The sequence below is a fragment of the Haemorhous mexicanus genome, chromosome Z (genome assembly GCF_027477595.1).
Source record: "Haemorhous mexicanus isolate bHaeMex1 chromosome Z, bHaeMex1.pri, whole genome shotgun sequence".
Lineage (NCBI taxonomy): Eukaryota > Metazoa > Chordata > Aves > Passeriformes > Fringillidae > Haemorhous > Haemorhous mexicanus.
Genome location: NC_082381.1, coordinates 51,566,750 through 51,583,198, shown reverse-complemented (window position 1 = coordinate 51,583,198; position 16,449 = coordinate 51,566,750). Strand labels below are relative to the sequence as shown.

The 16,449-nt window shown below is 41.1% G+C and overlaps 1 protein-coding gene across 3 annotated transcripts in view; it reads right to left on the bottom strand.

The window, feature by feature from the left end:
• The window catches only part of GOLM1 (golgi membrane protein 1), a 36,113-nt gene extending 24,285 nt beyond the window's left edge, over nt 1–11,828 (bottom strand). Inside the window, exons 1-3 of one of the 3 annotated variants that reach the window (XM_059836790.1) lie at nt 11,613–11,828; nt 5,310–5,483; nt 2,610–2,789 (exon numbers count right to left, since the gene is read on the bottom strand). In XM_059836790.1, coding sequence (XP_059692773.1) covers nt 2,610–2,789; nt 5,310–5,438 — 309 coding nt within the window. In that variant the 5' untranslated portion in view covers nt 5,439–5,483; nt 11,613–11,828. The remainder of the gene's footprint in view (nt 1–2,609; nt 2,790–5,309; nt 5,484–11,612) is intronic. The other 2 variants (XM_059836789.1, XM_059836788.1) reach the window with 2 other exon arrangements.
• Between the last annotated feature and the right edge of the window lie 4,621 nt (nt 11,829–16,449).

The following is a 16,449-nucleotide window of genomic DNA, read 5'->3' as shown; positions in this document are numbered from 1 at the left end:
TATAGACTATTCCATTAGTGAACAACTGTATTTTAGGGTGATAGAGGGAAAAGCACTTAAGAGGCAGGAATTTCTACTACATTGGCCCCAAAATCCACCTTTCCCAGCATCCCACCTCTAACACTGAAATGCCAAATGAATTCCAAGGCAGCCATAAAGCGCAGTATTTTCAAAGCAGCTTCATGCCTGAGGAACGCTTGGAGACAGAAAAAACATCTTGGAAGAGGGTTAGGTGTTAGTCCAAGGTCACCCAGCTGCTCATTACCTACACAGACCCATTGTGTAGGTAATGGATGCCACATGTTTGCAGCTGGATGGTGTTATGGATGCCACACACTTGCAGCTTCACTGCCTATTGCATGAAGAGCACTACCATCTGCTCAGTCTGAACTACAACTTGATGATGGCCTTTGAAGCACATCGGTGAATGCAGGACAACCTTGACTTCCCGCTCCCAGCCAAACATTTTCTGTACCATTTGGAATCCTGAAGATGATTGTGATGGTTCTCCTCTGCTGACCCTTGTCCAGCCTGTAAATCACACTCTAGATTACTGCAGAGAAACTATTGCACAGCTTTGGTGACCTCTGCACTCCTCTCTATGCCTTTCACTGCACTTCAAAACTCCACTGGTGACCTTTCCCCCCTCCCCCCCGCCACAGTACAACAATTAACCCAGTGTACTTCTAAGCTGCTTTGTAACTTTTGCCTTGTCATTCACCCTTGCAATACCGCTGTCTGACCACACAGCTGCATAATATCTCTACAAGCCGCTTCAACTCCAGGTGTGAATGAGTTCACTTGTCTCCCTCGCCTGTATCACCAACTCTTTCAGGAGAAAACTCCAAGGTACTTCAGAAGAAAGACTTTCTTTTCCAGAAGCCACATTGACTCTCTTCCCCAGGCACCACATTCCACCCCATGTCCAACAGCAGTTCTAGTTCTGTAAAATACCTATCACTATTTCTTCTGGCATGGATGCCACATTTTATGAACAGTTCCTGTATGTCTGCTGGGCTCAAAAATACCACAAGGAAAGTGGATTGTGTGCTGCCACCTACCACTCAACTAATGCCAGAAATCTGAAGCAAAAAGATGGCACATCATGCTTGGCAGAAGCAACACTTCATTCACTAAACTTCCTGGATGAGGTCCTGTCACCATCTCTCAACAAACGCCCCTCTTGCTAGCCTGTGCTGAAAACTCTCTGGCCAGCTCTTTCAGTATCTTTTAGTAGCTCTGGCAATATCTGCTTATGGAAAGGAAGCATAATACTCCATTACATTTGTCCTTTTCTTACCTTTGAATTTTATTTTTTCCACTCATGCATGTGTTTTCACGCCCTGTACAACTGAAGCGGAAAGCAAGAAAATACCACAGCATTCAGTAGCAACATCCAGTAACAGGAGGCAGAAGTGACAATCAATCTTTGATTACTCACTTGAATCCTGTCTGAATATTCTGAGATATCTTTTTTAAAAATGCACACATAGAAAAAATAAACAGACAAACTATACTTCATCTTTTTTAAAGTATATGCCAAGACTGAACACATAGAGAAGAGAGAAATTATCAAGTATACATGTTTGTATCAAAAAAGAATTGGTTTATTATTTTCTTGAAGACTTTGGGTAAAGATTATTTCAAAATAAACTAATGATATATGACATTGATGTGCACATTCTACCTTCCATTTTTAATCAATTTTTGTTCCTCCAAGCTCTTCAACGATTAATCTGGTGATACTTTTCTCAGACAACACATTTTCAGGAGCAAACCATTCCCTTACAGTGAACCTGCTACCTGAAGAGTACCTATTACCATCACAAGATGTGACTGTTCAGCCTGCTGAATGTAATAGTCCTGGAAAGCTGATCTATAAACCTCAGTCAAGAGACTTTATGGGAGAAGCAATTGAATACTCTCAACTAAATACTCCTGCTAATAGGGAGAAAAACGATATTACTGACTAACAACTGCAATCAAAGTGGTATCAGCAACACAAGGAAAATACACAGCAAACCAGTCTGCAAAAACTACACAGCAGGAATCATACACACTGATATTTAAGTAGCTTTGTTCACATTCTTCACAAAGGAACACCATCCCCATACTGAAGTTCAACTGTCAGGAGCACTGCTCTGAAAGTCTCACCTTCTCATATCTTCCCAGTGCCATTGAGTTTTGGAGGCAGAAAGCCAAGATGCTACAAAATTTAGAATGCATTTAGAAATAGACGTCAACCATTTATACTTACAAATACATTTGGGAATATATTTCTTGGTGCATCTTCCTCTTTTTCTTAATTTTTAAAACACTAGTACACAGGAAAGAAAGTCAAGGGACAATCCAAGTATGGTAACAATTTATAGAGAGGATAAGAGTTTTACTCAGAACTGCTATTATTTGCAGCTTCTAGTATTTCAAAATTACACAGCAAATGCTAAAATATCTATTCAAGGTCCATTTTCTCAATATCATACAATATAAAATGTTTTGCCACACCAACATCGACTGTAAGCAGCAACACATGAGCACCACTTCCCATTTCAGAGTGTGCCTTGGTAAACCACAGTCTCACAGAAAACTGTGGCTAGGAAAAGCCCTACCTTCTCTTCCTGATGTACTCTGTTGGCATTCTCCATCTGAAAGCTGTGCAAGGACTGGATTTTGTCAATCTGCTGTCGCTGCTTCTCTAGCTCCCCTTGGAATTCATTCTTTTTTTGTTCCACAGCACCCCTCTCCGCTGCCGCCCTGCGGACTTTGCCTTCCAGATCCATGACTCGACCCTGAGGAAGAGCAGATTAGTCAAAGCAAGCAGAAATGCTTCTTCCTTGCCAGAATCTTGTCCAGTATATTCAAGGAATAGCAAATTTTACAGCACTAACAATGCAGATATGGAAGTCCTGTGTCAGCCAGGGATACTAGTCATACACACAGACACATACCTCCCTAGTTCCACGTAAATTAACAGGAGTGCATATTTTGTAAAGACTGTAAAATTTCTGTTAAAGATGAGAAAAATTAAAAGCTCAGTACTTGAGCTTAAAAATACCCCATAAACATAAAGATTAGAGACTACAATCTTTCTGAAGTAAAAGGTCAAACAATTTTTTAATTTAGCCCGTACAATTCTGACAGCTCTACACTTCCCAGTGTTGACCCCAAACTAACTCAGTGTGAAAACTCAGCTCTCAAACCAATCTGATTTCTTGGAAGAGCTAGAAAAGAGTAGAGCGAGGACAACACTGCTCAGCTTTTACATGAACAATTCACATATAGGTATTACACAAAGACATATATGAGAAAAATTCATTCATTCATAAACAGAAAATCATCATTCTTCTAGACTGCTCAAAGAACAGCTACAGTCAGAAGAAAATTTAAAACCATCACATCTTGGTTGTCGGCACATAATGAAGACAGAGACATAAGCTAAGGAATCATGCTTAATGTTTTCACTTTCTTTCTTCCTTCCCGCCAAACTTCTTTTTTGTAAGTACCAATTTAGTTTTGCAGGACGTTGTTTCTAAAGATTTTGGATTAAAACTGCAACTAGGAATACAGAAACATGCAGGGGGCTGGGGATATCAAAAAAATGAAAAAATATCTGGTAATTCCAGGTGCACTAAAAATTAGATATTATAAAAACTGTGCATGTTCCAAGACTCCAAGAAAATGTACCAAATCTTCTTACACCACAGTATGTAGCATATCATGTCCCACCTACCCTGCCTCTCTGCCACAGAAAGAAAGAAAAGGGAGAAGAGCCAGAAGGAAAAAAAAGGAAAATTACTTGTTGTTTAGCTGGAATAGCAAGGAAAAACACTCCTTCCATTACAGTCATAACAGCTGCAAAGTCTTGCCAAAAAACAAATGGGTCTACAGAGTGCTTTAGAAGCTCCATCCATGTTCAGCTATGCTCTTATTCCATTCAGAGTGTGTGACCATGCCAAAGTGAAGTAATTTTCAGGCTAACTTTAGGAGAAATGTGTAAGATGGTACAGTACATCAGTAATATCAGAGGACCTTGTGCTCTAGGTTATTGATACCAAGATAAATCTGCATAATGGCATATTTTTCTCACTATCAGCTGCTTCATGGCTGTGCAGCAACAGTTCAGTAGTACTGACACAGTTACTACCCACTAGTAGCCACTATACCGAGGCCACTGACTGAAGGGAAAGCAAGGGATGACTAGGAACTCAGAAGTCATAAGACATACCCTGAACCACATGGCCAGACACAAGTGCCCTGTTTGAAAGGTGCCTGCTCTGGGGTGAAACAGGAGTTCAACTTCTTCAACTCCTTTAGTTCACTCAGTACTAAGATTTGGGTAAGTTACATAGGGCATGCAAATTCACTGGATAAACTGGGAAGGAGCTCTCATGAGCCATGTTTAATCAACAAGTTCTTAGTTTCTAGGTCAGCTTGTTAAAAACAATAACAAAAGAAAAGAAAAAAAAAAAAAAAGAAAAAAAGAGGGGGCAAAAAAAAGGAACTGTTCTGCAGAGAATTGTCACAAATCAGAAACTTGACTCACATATCCTATATCAGAACAAATGGTCCAGAAAGGATTAAAACCTAAGTTCAAAAGAAACAAAAAATATAGTTTTCACCAGAAAAATATAGTTATCATCAGACAAGGTAATTATTACACGTGATTGTATGTCTTTCTTCAGAAAGATTACTAAGAAACAGAAATACAGATTTTTTTTCTGAACAACCCAGATTTCCTTGTACAGTATACATAAAATGTTATAGGTCATGTACAAAGACAAATCTAGGAATATCAGTGTGCTAGTTTCAACTGGGATAGAGCTAATTTTCTTCACAGTGACTGGTATGGGGCTCTGTTTTGGATTTGTGATGAACACAGGGTTGACAATATAAAGATGTTTTTGCTATTGCTGAGCAGGGCTTGCAAAAGCCAAGGTCTTTTCTGCTTTGCATACTGCCACAATGGCAAGGAAGTTGAGGGTGCTTGGGAGGTTGGGAGGGGACAAAAGAGGATGGCAGTTGTCACATCTTTAATGTGAAACAGCACAAGGCAGCTGAATGCTTTGTGAAAGCAGAAGTAACAAGCAGCACACATGCAGGTGTGTTCATGTTTTGGGCTCCTCTCATGTACAAATAGGCACTCATCCCATTCCCCCACTACTGATAAGCAACGACTGTAAATTTTATGGAAGTTCCTACAACAAGCCAAGGTTCCTGACTTGCCACATGAAGGAGAATCATCCTTCTTGTGAACAATGTTTACTACTTGCAGAAGTACAAAGCGACATGTAGAGCAAAAGGAACATTACCTGTAGATCCATGCTGCGAGAACTTGCAACCCAGTAATTGAAACCCAAAACAATTATGCACGCCACGAGCGCAGCCACGAGGAGTGGTGGAGACTTCATCCCGCGACAGCTGTTTCCTAGTCCAACCATTTCAAGAAAAGAACAAATCTGAAGAATCACAGCAAGTATGGAAACCTGCAAATTAAAAAGGGCACATTATACTGCATCCCCAACTACAGCTATTTTATAGATATAATAAAACTTTCCTTGAGTAACACAGTAGCTATCAGCTGATAGGCTTACACCCTGCCAGGACGGTAAATGTATTAGTGTTGACCTGTCTAGATATTTCCACCTGAAAGACAAAGAAAGGTCATTACACACTATTAGCTTGTACATAAAGCTTCATATGCTCTTGAGGAGGGCATCTTGAATACTCCTAACAATATAATGAAAATCTGCAATAAACAGAATCAGCCATTCTTTTATCATACACCCACTTAAAAATCACTGGGCTAGAGAATAGATTGCTTCTTTGCCTGATTTACACAGAAAATTAATTTAGTCTTGCTGTTTGAGGAGTAATTCACACTTTGCTTTCCAAAATTTGACAGTTTCAACTTATTCCATCTGACACTACTATTCTAACTTCTTGTTCCCAAGCTTGTAAATAAATACATAAATAAGACTGAACCAAACTGTTTAAAGGAGAATCTAAAAATAACAATTAATATAAATATGAGCAGACACTCCACTGATTTCCATGCTACATTGCATTAAGTGTTCTCCATTTTGATCCTCAGCTGCTTTCTCTGCTCCCACACAAAATAAATAACAAATCAGCAGTACCAGGGACACCAGTGGTTGTTATTGAGATTTGCGTTATTTCTGTGAAACAGACTATCTTAAAAGATAGGCAGAGGCAAAGGGTAGCTGCAATTCTCTTTGAAATAAGCTGCATTGATTTTATGGTGTGGTGAAATCCGGTCTTAATAAGCCTAATGGCACCTAGCTTTATGAATCCTCAAACTCCAGGGAATCTTGGCTGCCGTTTGTAGAAGATTGGTCCCTTGTAAACTGAGAATAACTTTTATTCTTTCTGCACTCCTGCAGACAAAAGACAGCAAAAATAAGCACAGAAGACCAGGCAGGCAGCAAATATATATGCAGCTCAAAACACTAGTTAAATCTAGAATGGGTACATTTACTAGTAATACATTGTACATGCTCTCAAGATACATGTTTTTAAGCAAAGCAACCTCTTCCCTACTGTTGCAATACACAGGTGGCAATGTTTTAAAAAATAATAAATGGTAGTAACTCTCAAAGGATTTACTTGTGCATGTACACGGTAAACACAGGGGAAGAATGTGATGCCAACATTTCGCAGGCACCAGAAATGCAAATTCTACTGTACGACCAGCACTTAAGTCTTTCAGCAGCTCACCTATACCTCAGTGTCCACATGCATTCTCTGCAAAATTCCCCCTCTGCAGTCAAGATAGATTATAACTTCTCATTTCTCAGCAGACAGTGCACAATACTGCCAGATACACAACAGTTTCAAATCCATGTGTTCATTTGAAAAGTTTCCTAATTTGTATTTGAACATACAGAGGATATAAGAGTAAAATGTAGCTTCCTGAAAATGTTGCCTCTTCATAAACATAGACTTCTTTGGATTGTTTTGTGGTGTGTGTAACACCTGATACTTGAGTTTCTTGCCTAAAGGAAACCTCAGCTAAGGTGCAAAGGGACACATGCAGCACAGCTCCAGCTGACACCCACAGGGCCATATACAGATGAAGTAAGGTCAACACTAAGAAGCAAAGGCAAGGAAAGGAACCATGTTTTTTTGGGTTTTTTTCTTGTAATGCAAAAAATTAACATGCAGTAGAATAAAACACACACAGAGAAGGGCATAAATTTCCAGTAGAAAGCTATGAACTGCAGAAACACATACATCTTGCACAGACTATCATCCTACTGTGTCGTCCTAAAAGGAGCACCTGAGAAACAGAGCGACCATGTCTTACACATGATCCCTGAAAACCAAGAACCCCTGATCCCCAGAGTAGCCAAAATGAGAGCACAAAGGGCTCGATGGAGTTGGCACTGCCATCTCAGCAAAGCACAAGAGAATCTATTTACTTTTGCATACCAGAATACAATACTGTATTTCAAACAAGGTCTGCTGGAACCCAGTATGAAGTCATCTGTATCTTGTTCTTTGTTGTAATAGTATGCACACTTGACACATGGAAAAACTATGAAGAGCACTGCATGATGTAGTGATTCATTCTAAGTGTGACTTGAATAAAATAACTGGTATTTTCCTCATAGCTGTCAGAAATAGAGAAAACAGTTCACATTATCAGCAGTAACAGCTTGCACTGTAATTTATCTACTAGATAAATATATGGGATTAGCTGTTTAGCTCAAAAATTTTCAGAGGAAAAGCCACTATATTGTTCAAAGAAAGAATGATTAGTTCACCATGCAAGTTAAAACATAGGCACAAAACCATGCTAAAAAATTGCAATACACCTAGATAGCAGACAAATCTGGCAGCATCAGCAGCTTTTCTGTTGTTTTCACCTGTTAAAAACCAACAGGCAAATAAGTGCTGATTTCACTAAAGCATGTTCAACTTCAGTACATTGCTCTTTCTAGAAAAGAGCAGTATTGTTTACCTGTAAATCATTTATATCAATTAGGAATATATTTTTCTACTGAACAGAAGGAAAAGCAAAAGGAAGAGGAAAGGTATGAAAGACACAGAAGTCTCTTCTGTTTCCCACTGCGGAGCCAAAACTCTACCTCAGCAGCAATATTGATATTCCCTCTCTTGTTAGCTTAAAAAATAAAAATGTTAGTGTTTTTAACTTTCTTCCATGGATATACATACTCACATATTTTGGAGGAGAGATAAGCAAATCAGCTCAATAAGCACATTTACATGAAAATCTGTTTGCACATGCTGTTTTCCAGGAAACATCTGGTCTGGCATAGTTATTTGAATCAGATTTAAAATAAGTTTCTGATTTTATGGGTAAGAAAGTAATTTTACTGAAGATGAAATTCAGCAATGTCCATGGCAGATGTAAGAATACGCATAGTCATAAAATTCCTGACTTCTGAACAGAAGATTTCATCCTTCTGTTCTTCCAACCTAGTGGTGCTTCATTGAGAAGGAGATGTTTTAGACTGAGATATTCAAGCAAATTGACACACAGCATAGTTTACTTCCCACAGTAAGTAATTCTTTGTTTTTACTGTACTCAGCTGAAGTTGGATATCTGGTATCCAGCAATCTTTCACTACAGATAAGCAACAACGTTGCCAACCAAGCCTCAAGACCAATACACTAGTTGTAAAGACAAAACAAAATGGTTCATTTCAGACTCCCAGAAGGAAAACTAAGTCTCTCTGCTCATAGGGTTCAGCTCTGTGCACTTCCTTAAGACCTGCTGAGCAGAAAAAACCAGAAAAGGTGAAAAATTCAATAGACACACACCAGAAAGTGTAGGAAAAATGTGTCCTTATCCCTCGCCAGCATACCTGCCTACCAACCACCTCCTCCACCACTCAGCCACCGCGTGCTACAAAACCAGCATAAGCCAGAGCAGCATCTAAAGACAGGCCACAGCTGAAGCAGCCACTGAAAATTGAAGGCACAGCTTCTTGGAGGTCTGAGTACTTGCAACTTTGAGTAAGGACAAAGCCTTACTAAAACCCCTACAAAAACCAGAGACAAGAGACAAAAAAAAGAAAAATCAAAAAGTCCCAACAAGGACCTAAGGGCTAACGCACAGCACAGAGGTCACATAATCCCATCCCAACCAAACTGGGCCAGAATGGGGAAACCTCCTCCATCAAAGCAGTCCCTCAGACAGTGGTGCTTTCCTCACCTATTGCAGATTCTTTTCCAACCTCACAGTGAGCTTCTGGAAGAAATCACTGGGCTTTTTTTTTCAGATATTATCATGAAATTCCTATGTCTGACTGCTTGAATTAAAGCACGGTATATTAACCAAACAAGTTAATCAAAACTTCTTCCATTGACAAGCTAGTTAGGTACACCAAGATACAATTAAATCAGACTAAAATGTACTAGAACTTGAGTTTTATTTTAAAAAATAATTAAATGAAATTGGAAAAATAAGTAATTCTTAAAATAGCAAATCAGAGAGCAAACATTTGTGTGCCTAGTCTTCCAAAAATAAAGGTGACCATTTTTTGCGTGGGCAGAAATGTAGTGCAGAAAAAAACGAGTCAAAACTTTTCAGTTTTCATTTTATAAATGGTTAATACACAGTAGTGATTATCTTTGAAAGATAAATCCAGTTGGTTCTTACTCACAGCAGGATCTTACTTACAAGTACCACTATTCACAGCCCCATGGTGAGAACCAGCTATAGCCAGCAGCAACCTTTATGCTCTCAAAGTTGCAGACTGTACACAGGGCTCAAGGTATAATGTCACAAAACAGAGCATACAGATTTTTTATCATCCTCTGCAGCAATACTGAGGATGGTTCTCCCTTTCAAATTTACAAGTCAAAAAAGGTCAAACAAACATTTTTCTATCAGAGATTTAAAGTTTGTGCACTGAACTCAAGCCTGCTGACCACAAACTTCCTATATGCCTTTCACAAGGATTTACAAACTGCAGGGATAAAAGAAAAGAAAAAACTTTCTGAAACATTCAGCAATAGCCACTACCCAAACTTTTATACTTTGGATGAATGTCACAGAGTCACTATTTACCAAAATTATCAAGCTACATTCTGTTCAGGAAGGGAAGGGCATTTTCACCACAACACATTCTGCAACTCCACTCTCATCCTGCTCAGGAATAACCATTTATTTGACAGTCAATTCAGGCATCAGGTCTTCCTTTCCTAACACATTTTAAAATAGAAGTAACAGATCTGAAAACTATGAGAACCCTAAAAATACACTACCTGTCCAAGGACAGGGTGGGTCACTGTTAGCACTTGTTCACTAATTGTACTCCAGCTCAAGAAGTCTCTCGTCTTTCAAATGACTACTTTACAAGAAGCTAACAATCAAACACCCTCAAAGCCCTTTATCTGATTAAAGAGAATTCCCAAACAGGTATGTAGCAAAACAGAAGCTAGAGATTTAAAGTAGGTATCTATCCCAAAGACAGAAGATGGTTAACTTAAAATAAGAGTAAGTCAGACCACTCACTTATGCATATATTTTGTTGCTGGTATTTTTCCCATACAACATGAACCAGCCTCTTAAGATCACAATTAATAGGACACCCACTTATCTTAAATTAAGATTATGAAACAGACTTACAGTAAGTTTAGAATGTGATGAAAAACTCAGTAAACTGCTACCATTTCCCCACCACTACAAAACTACACATATAGTTTGACTGCAAAACATGCAGATCCCCCCACTAGGAGTGAAAAAAACCCTTCAACTATATAAATAGTTCTTTAAAAGCAACGTGCTGTTAAGATGTAAGATGAAAGGCCATTCAAAAAAAGTCAATTCAAGAGCAAGATTTTCTAAAAACCTGATCAAGTCCTTCTATCTTCATGGTGACAAGGGAATCCATTGAAGTAAAACAAATCAAACTTCCTGCGTGTAGGCGATAAACACAGCGCCCACTCAACACCCGAACCAAAATTTCTGAAGAGGCAGGGGTAACACTTTCCCAAGCAGAGCCGGAAAGGCCTCTGGAGTAAAGAACTTTTGAAAAGCCATCAGTCCCCGGAGCAGCGGTAAGGCCTCCGCAGCTCTGCCCGCGGGGAAGCAAAGCGGGGATCAGACTGCCGCAGGGCTAGCTCGGAAGGAAGAGGAGGATGGTCAACACTCTCAGGTCACCAGCCCGGCTGCAACAAAAAAGGGGAGGCCACCTAGTCCGACCCTTCCCGGCAAAGGTAGTCGGGAGGAGGTATCCCACACCTTCAGTAATTTCTAACATTATTATTTCTACCTCCGCTGCGAATATTCAAAGATGTTTCCGGCTCAAGACCATTAAGAGGGAAGGCTGCCTGAAGAAACAAGGAAAAGCTATCAGTGTCCGGCAAGCACGCCAGTGAAGCCCTGGCACGCCGGCCCGGTACCTCCGCGAGCACTCCCGGCGGCGAGCGGCAAGTGCCCGCGGCACGGAGCCCGCGCGGGGCCGCCCCTCACGCCCTCACGGACGGCTACCGCCCGCCGCGCACGCCCCGCGCCGGGGCCGCCGCTCGTCCCCCGCCGCCGCTGGCTGAGCCGAGCCCGGAGGAGCACAGCCGGCAGAGCCGCGGCCCGGCCACCCTCGCGCCCCGCCCGGCGGCCTCACCTCACCGTGCCGCCGGCTGCAGCCCCGCCGAGAGGAAGAGCGAGGGCCGGCGAGTCGCCTCTCGTTGCCCCCGTAGCCCGCGGCAAAGAAGAGCGGCGGCAGGAGGCGGGCAGGGCGGGGGCGCAGGGAAGATCCCGCCCCGCGCCTCCCAGCCCCTCGCCGGCCCGCTGGCGTCTCTGGCCGAGAAACGCCCTGGGCTGAGCGGAGTACTGTGTGCGCCGCCGTGTGCCACCTTGACCCTCCCCCCGAGCCGCGCCGGCAGAGTCATTCCTTCACCAGAATTTCTGCTGAGTTGCAGATTTCCTGTCTTGACCACAGGCGCTTCGGTTTCTGGAAAGCGGCACGTAGGCGAAGCTGAGTGTCCGAAATCAGAGACGGAGCGACAGAAAACTCAGGAAGGCTGTTTCAATACCTGTTTTTGACAGCCAAATGGATGATGCCGGTATTTTCTTCATTTAAAAAAAAGAAAAGTTATTCAACCTGTTTATTCCATGGTTGTCATTAACTCAGCTGGAGTTTCCACCATCTAGATGGAATCATAGAATTGTTTAGGAGCCTTAAAGACGATCTAGTTCTAGACCGTGGGCCTAGAACATCTTCTGCTAGGCGAGGTTGCGCGAAGCCATGTTCCAAAACAGCCTTGAACACTGGCAGGGGTGGGGCATCCACAACTTCTTTGGGCAACCTGTTCCAGTGCCTCACCACTCTCCACAGTAAATAATTTCTTTCAGAATTTTATGATTTGTAAAGATTTCCTTTCTGATTTTCCCCTCTTTCAGTTTGAAACCATTCCTCTTTGTCACATCAATGTAGTTTCTAATGAGGAGACCCTCTCCAGCTTCCCTGTAGGCCTCCTTCGGATACTGGAAGGCTGCTATGACATCCATATAATTTTTTCTTTTTTCCTGCAGGCTGAACAGCCCCAACTTTTTCAATCCAACTGCGTGTTGTTTCTGCATTTTAGCTTTTGCAAGTGGAAATTTAAAAAACAGAATCAAAGCAGCATAGAAAATCTAGTGAAGCAGCAATTGTAGGTGCTAAAAAAAGCAAAATAATTTCTTTACATATATATGTAAATTTCTACGTGAACAAAGACCACAAACTTAACAAAAGCAACCTTCCACATGTCAAAACATAATGCCAAAGAAGAGATTTTCTTCCCATCTTTGGAGACTGTTTAAAAATTGATCAGTGTAACACCTGTACTTTAACCTTTTCATGGGACAGAACGAATATTTGTTATTATATATTTATTTTTTAAAACAACTCATACAATAGCTTTGTCTAGACCAGAACTGGAAAATTTTCTTTCAAGTACGCAATGGATCACATGCCACTAGTTAGGGAATTAATTGATTTCCAAGTGGGATCAGCAATATTAATAAAAAAGGTATCATTATCTTAAAAAATAAATAGCTGTGCATTTTAACAAAGAACTAACAAAAACACAAGGGCACATCTACATATGTTACCCTGCAGAAAAATTGAGGATCTTAGCACGATCTCTTGGAACCAGTACTAGAAGCAATGTACTACTGCCTGAAAACTCTAAAAGTAAAATAATTTGCAGAAGTCTTATGGAGGTGTATCTCCTGAGTAATTTATATCTGAAAGAGAAGGGGCAACTCTCAAAAGTTTGTGGAAAAAATAGATTACCTTGAACTATATTTTATTTAATAACATGCTGCCTTTTTTTTTTTTTTTTCAAAATGGTAAGCTAAACAAATTAAATTCTTGTTACTCCTTCACTGAATAGCATATCTAACTAGAAAATCCAGTACTTCTTATTTTCCCTCAAAACTACTGACATCTTTCTGGTAGAATATAATAGTCAGAACAGTTCACAGAACCACGGAATCATGAGAGCTCTGGATATCATCCAGTTCAACCCAAACTCTGCACAAGACAGGATCACCTAGAGCAAGTTACAAAAGAACTCATTCAAGTGGGTTTTGTGTGTCTCCAGAGAGGGAGAATCCATGAGATCCCTGGGCAGCCTGTTCCGATGCTCTACCACACTCAATGTAAAAGAAGTTTTTCCTCATGTTAAGGTGGAACTTCTTGTGTTTTAGTTTATGGCCATTACTTCTCCTGTCTCTGGGCACCACTGAAAAGAGTCTGGCACTATCCTCTTGACATCTGCCTTTAAGATATGGTGACCACTCCCAGTGACCTTATTGTCCTCTACATGCCTGGGCATGACCTCCAGAATGGGCTGTTCCGTTCCCTTTTCAGGCATGGAGGTGGGGCTGACAGGACGCACCTTCCCAGGTCCTCCTCCTTGTCCTTTTTGGAGAAGGCAGTAATGTTGACTTTGCTCCAGTCATTGGGCACCTCTGCTGTTCTCCATGCTTTTGCACAGATAATGGAGGCTGGCTTATCAACATCTGCCAGCTCCCTGGGCTCCCATGGGTGCATCCCATCAGAGCATGGATTTATGTGTGTTAAGTCTCTGGCTGATCTCTAACCCAACTCTCTGTGACCGGGGCAAAGTCTTCCTTCCTCCAGCCTTCTTCTCTTGCCTCTGACTCCTCAGGGTTGGCCTCACCAGTAAAGACTGAGACAAAGGCATTCAATAATTCTGCCTTCTCTGTGTCTTCCATCACCAGGACACCCATCTGATTCAGCAGTGGCCCCAAATTTTCCCAGTCTTCATTTTGCTGCTGATAATACTTGTGTCATCCATTTTAGCCTGTCCTTAAATTTTATCCTTAAGCTCTCAAATAGTTTATATGTCCCTGAGTCAACCTCAATACATTCCAGTTTCTCTCTCACACAAAGAATGACTCCACCACCTCATCTCGCTGACCTCTCCTTTCTAAAAAGTACACAGGCATCTAAGCAACATTCTAGTCACATGAGCTGTCCCACGGTATCTCTGTAAATGCAATGATATAATGGCTCTACATTGGCACATGCCCATTGCCTCAGGCCCCCAGCCAGGTAATTATTAGCATTGACTCCATGATTCTCAGAAGGCTGATCAATCATTTTATTATACTACACTTATTAAGAAACCCTCACCCTTACAGACAGTCACAATACAATTAAGTGGACCCTATTGATCCTTCAATCTAAACACCATCACCATAGGCCAATTAAGAAACCACACTTTGGTAAAGAAATCTCCATAACACATTCACATGTTTGCAACAACAGGTGCAACAAGTGAAGATAAGAATTGTTTGTAATTCATTTCTCTGATCTTCTCACAGCCTTTCCCAGGACAATGCCTGGGAAAGTTGTGTGTTGCTCTCTGTGGCCAGAGAGCTGCTGCCACACATTTCCAGTGATTTCTAGTTCTTGCTTATTCCCCATGCTCTCTGCATTTGTGTACAGGCACATCAGGGAGGTAATCTAGCATCCAGCTTCACTAGAAGAGGTGTAACAGGATTCCCCATAACAATGCACATCCTTGATGTGGATAGCCCTGTGATTCCCATTTGAGAGGAGGCCAAGTTAGCACTGGTTGGCATGGCCTGCTCTCCAGGAAGAAGCAAAGGCATAAGCATTGCCAGTTTGAACCCCACAAGCCATTCAGGGCAAGGCTCATCTCACCAAACTGACCAGTCTGCTGCCAAAGATTTTCTCTCCCTTTTTAGATAAGTGGATCTCACCTCTCCCTAGCAGGCTACAGTCATTGAAGTTCAATCCATTGCTGAAAAAGCCAAAGCCTTCTTGATAGCACCAACCATGAAGCCAGACATTGATCTGCACTATGCCTCTGCTTCTGCCTTCTTCAGTTGTGAGATTACCCTCCGGACACCCATGTAAAAATTAATTTCAGAAAATCATTTTCAGATACCAGAGGAACAAAAATTCAAATTATTCAGGAAAGACATTAGTCATGTGCCAGTGAGAGTATGGTCAAGTGCTTTACTATACTGTTACTTCTAAAGAGCCCAAGAAACAGGAGTCTAACTTCCCACAGTGCAAAATGAAGTTCAATGTTTAACATATTTGCTTTTTTCTACATACCATTAACTTAAATTGCCATACATCTTTGTCTACTGTTGACCTGCTTTATCCATGCAATGTCATACATTGTAGAGTTTGAGGATCCTGCCTTTGAATTATCATGAAAGAATGACAGTGGAGATTTTTCAGTGTTTTGGATTTTTTCAAATTTCACTAAGTCAGAGCTAAACGCCAAAAAAAAGAGGGCTGAGATGCTGAAGACAACAGCTGAAAGATGGATGATATCTTCTGCCTCCTGTCTTCTACTTTCAAAGGAAATCCATGAAATCCATGTTACATTCTTCAGAGGTACTGAGCATATTACAGGATCTGAAAGATCACGTCTGCAACAACTTTTTCAATAGCAGACAAAAAGTAATATATGGGATTTTTCTTCTTCAGCACAACGTGTGTGCATACCTATTTTTAGTAAGTGTGTGGTGACTTCTGTGCACATTCAGAGTCTGACCTATCATTAAAAAAAAACCTTATAGGCCACCCACCTACTGGATGTCAAATTATGGCCTACATTTTTCAGGATGTGCACCTTAGTGATGTCATTTGGCCTTGAAAATATATCTCAAAAAAAATCTTGAAGTAAAATGAGTGGAGGTTGAAACACTGAATAAAAAGCTGTCAAATGGAATCTTACTCTAGTCATATGTTACTGAAGCCCAGACAATGATAAGGGGTTTTCTTTTCCTGTCACAGATTCTGTGTGCTTTTTCTGAGCAATTCTCAGTGGTGCCCCTGGGCTTAACTTGTGCAAATGGCAACATTTTTCTGGCTTCTTCAGGTCTGCAGAATGTCTTCTTCAGGTCTTCAGGTCTGCCTCAAAGTGTCAGTTCTCTTGCTTAATCACACTGCCTCATTCAGAGAA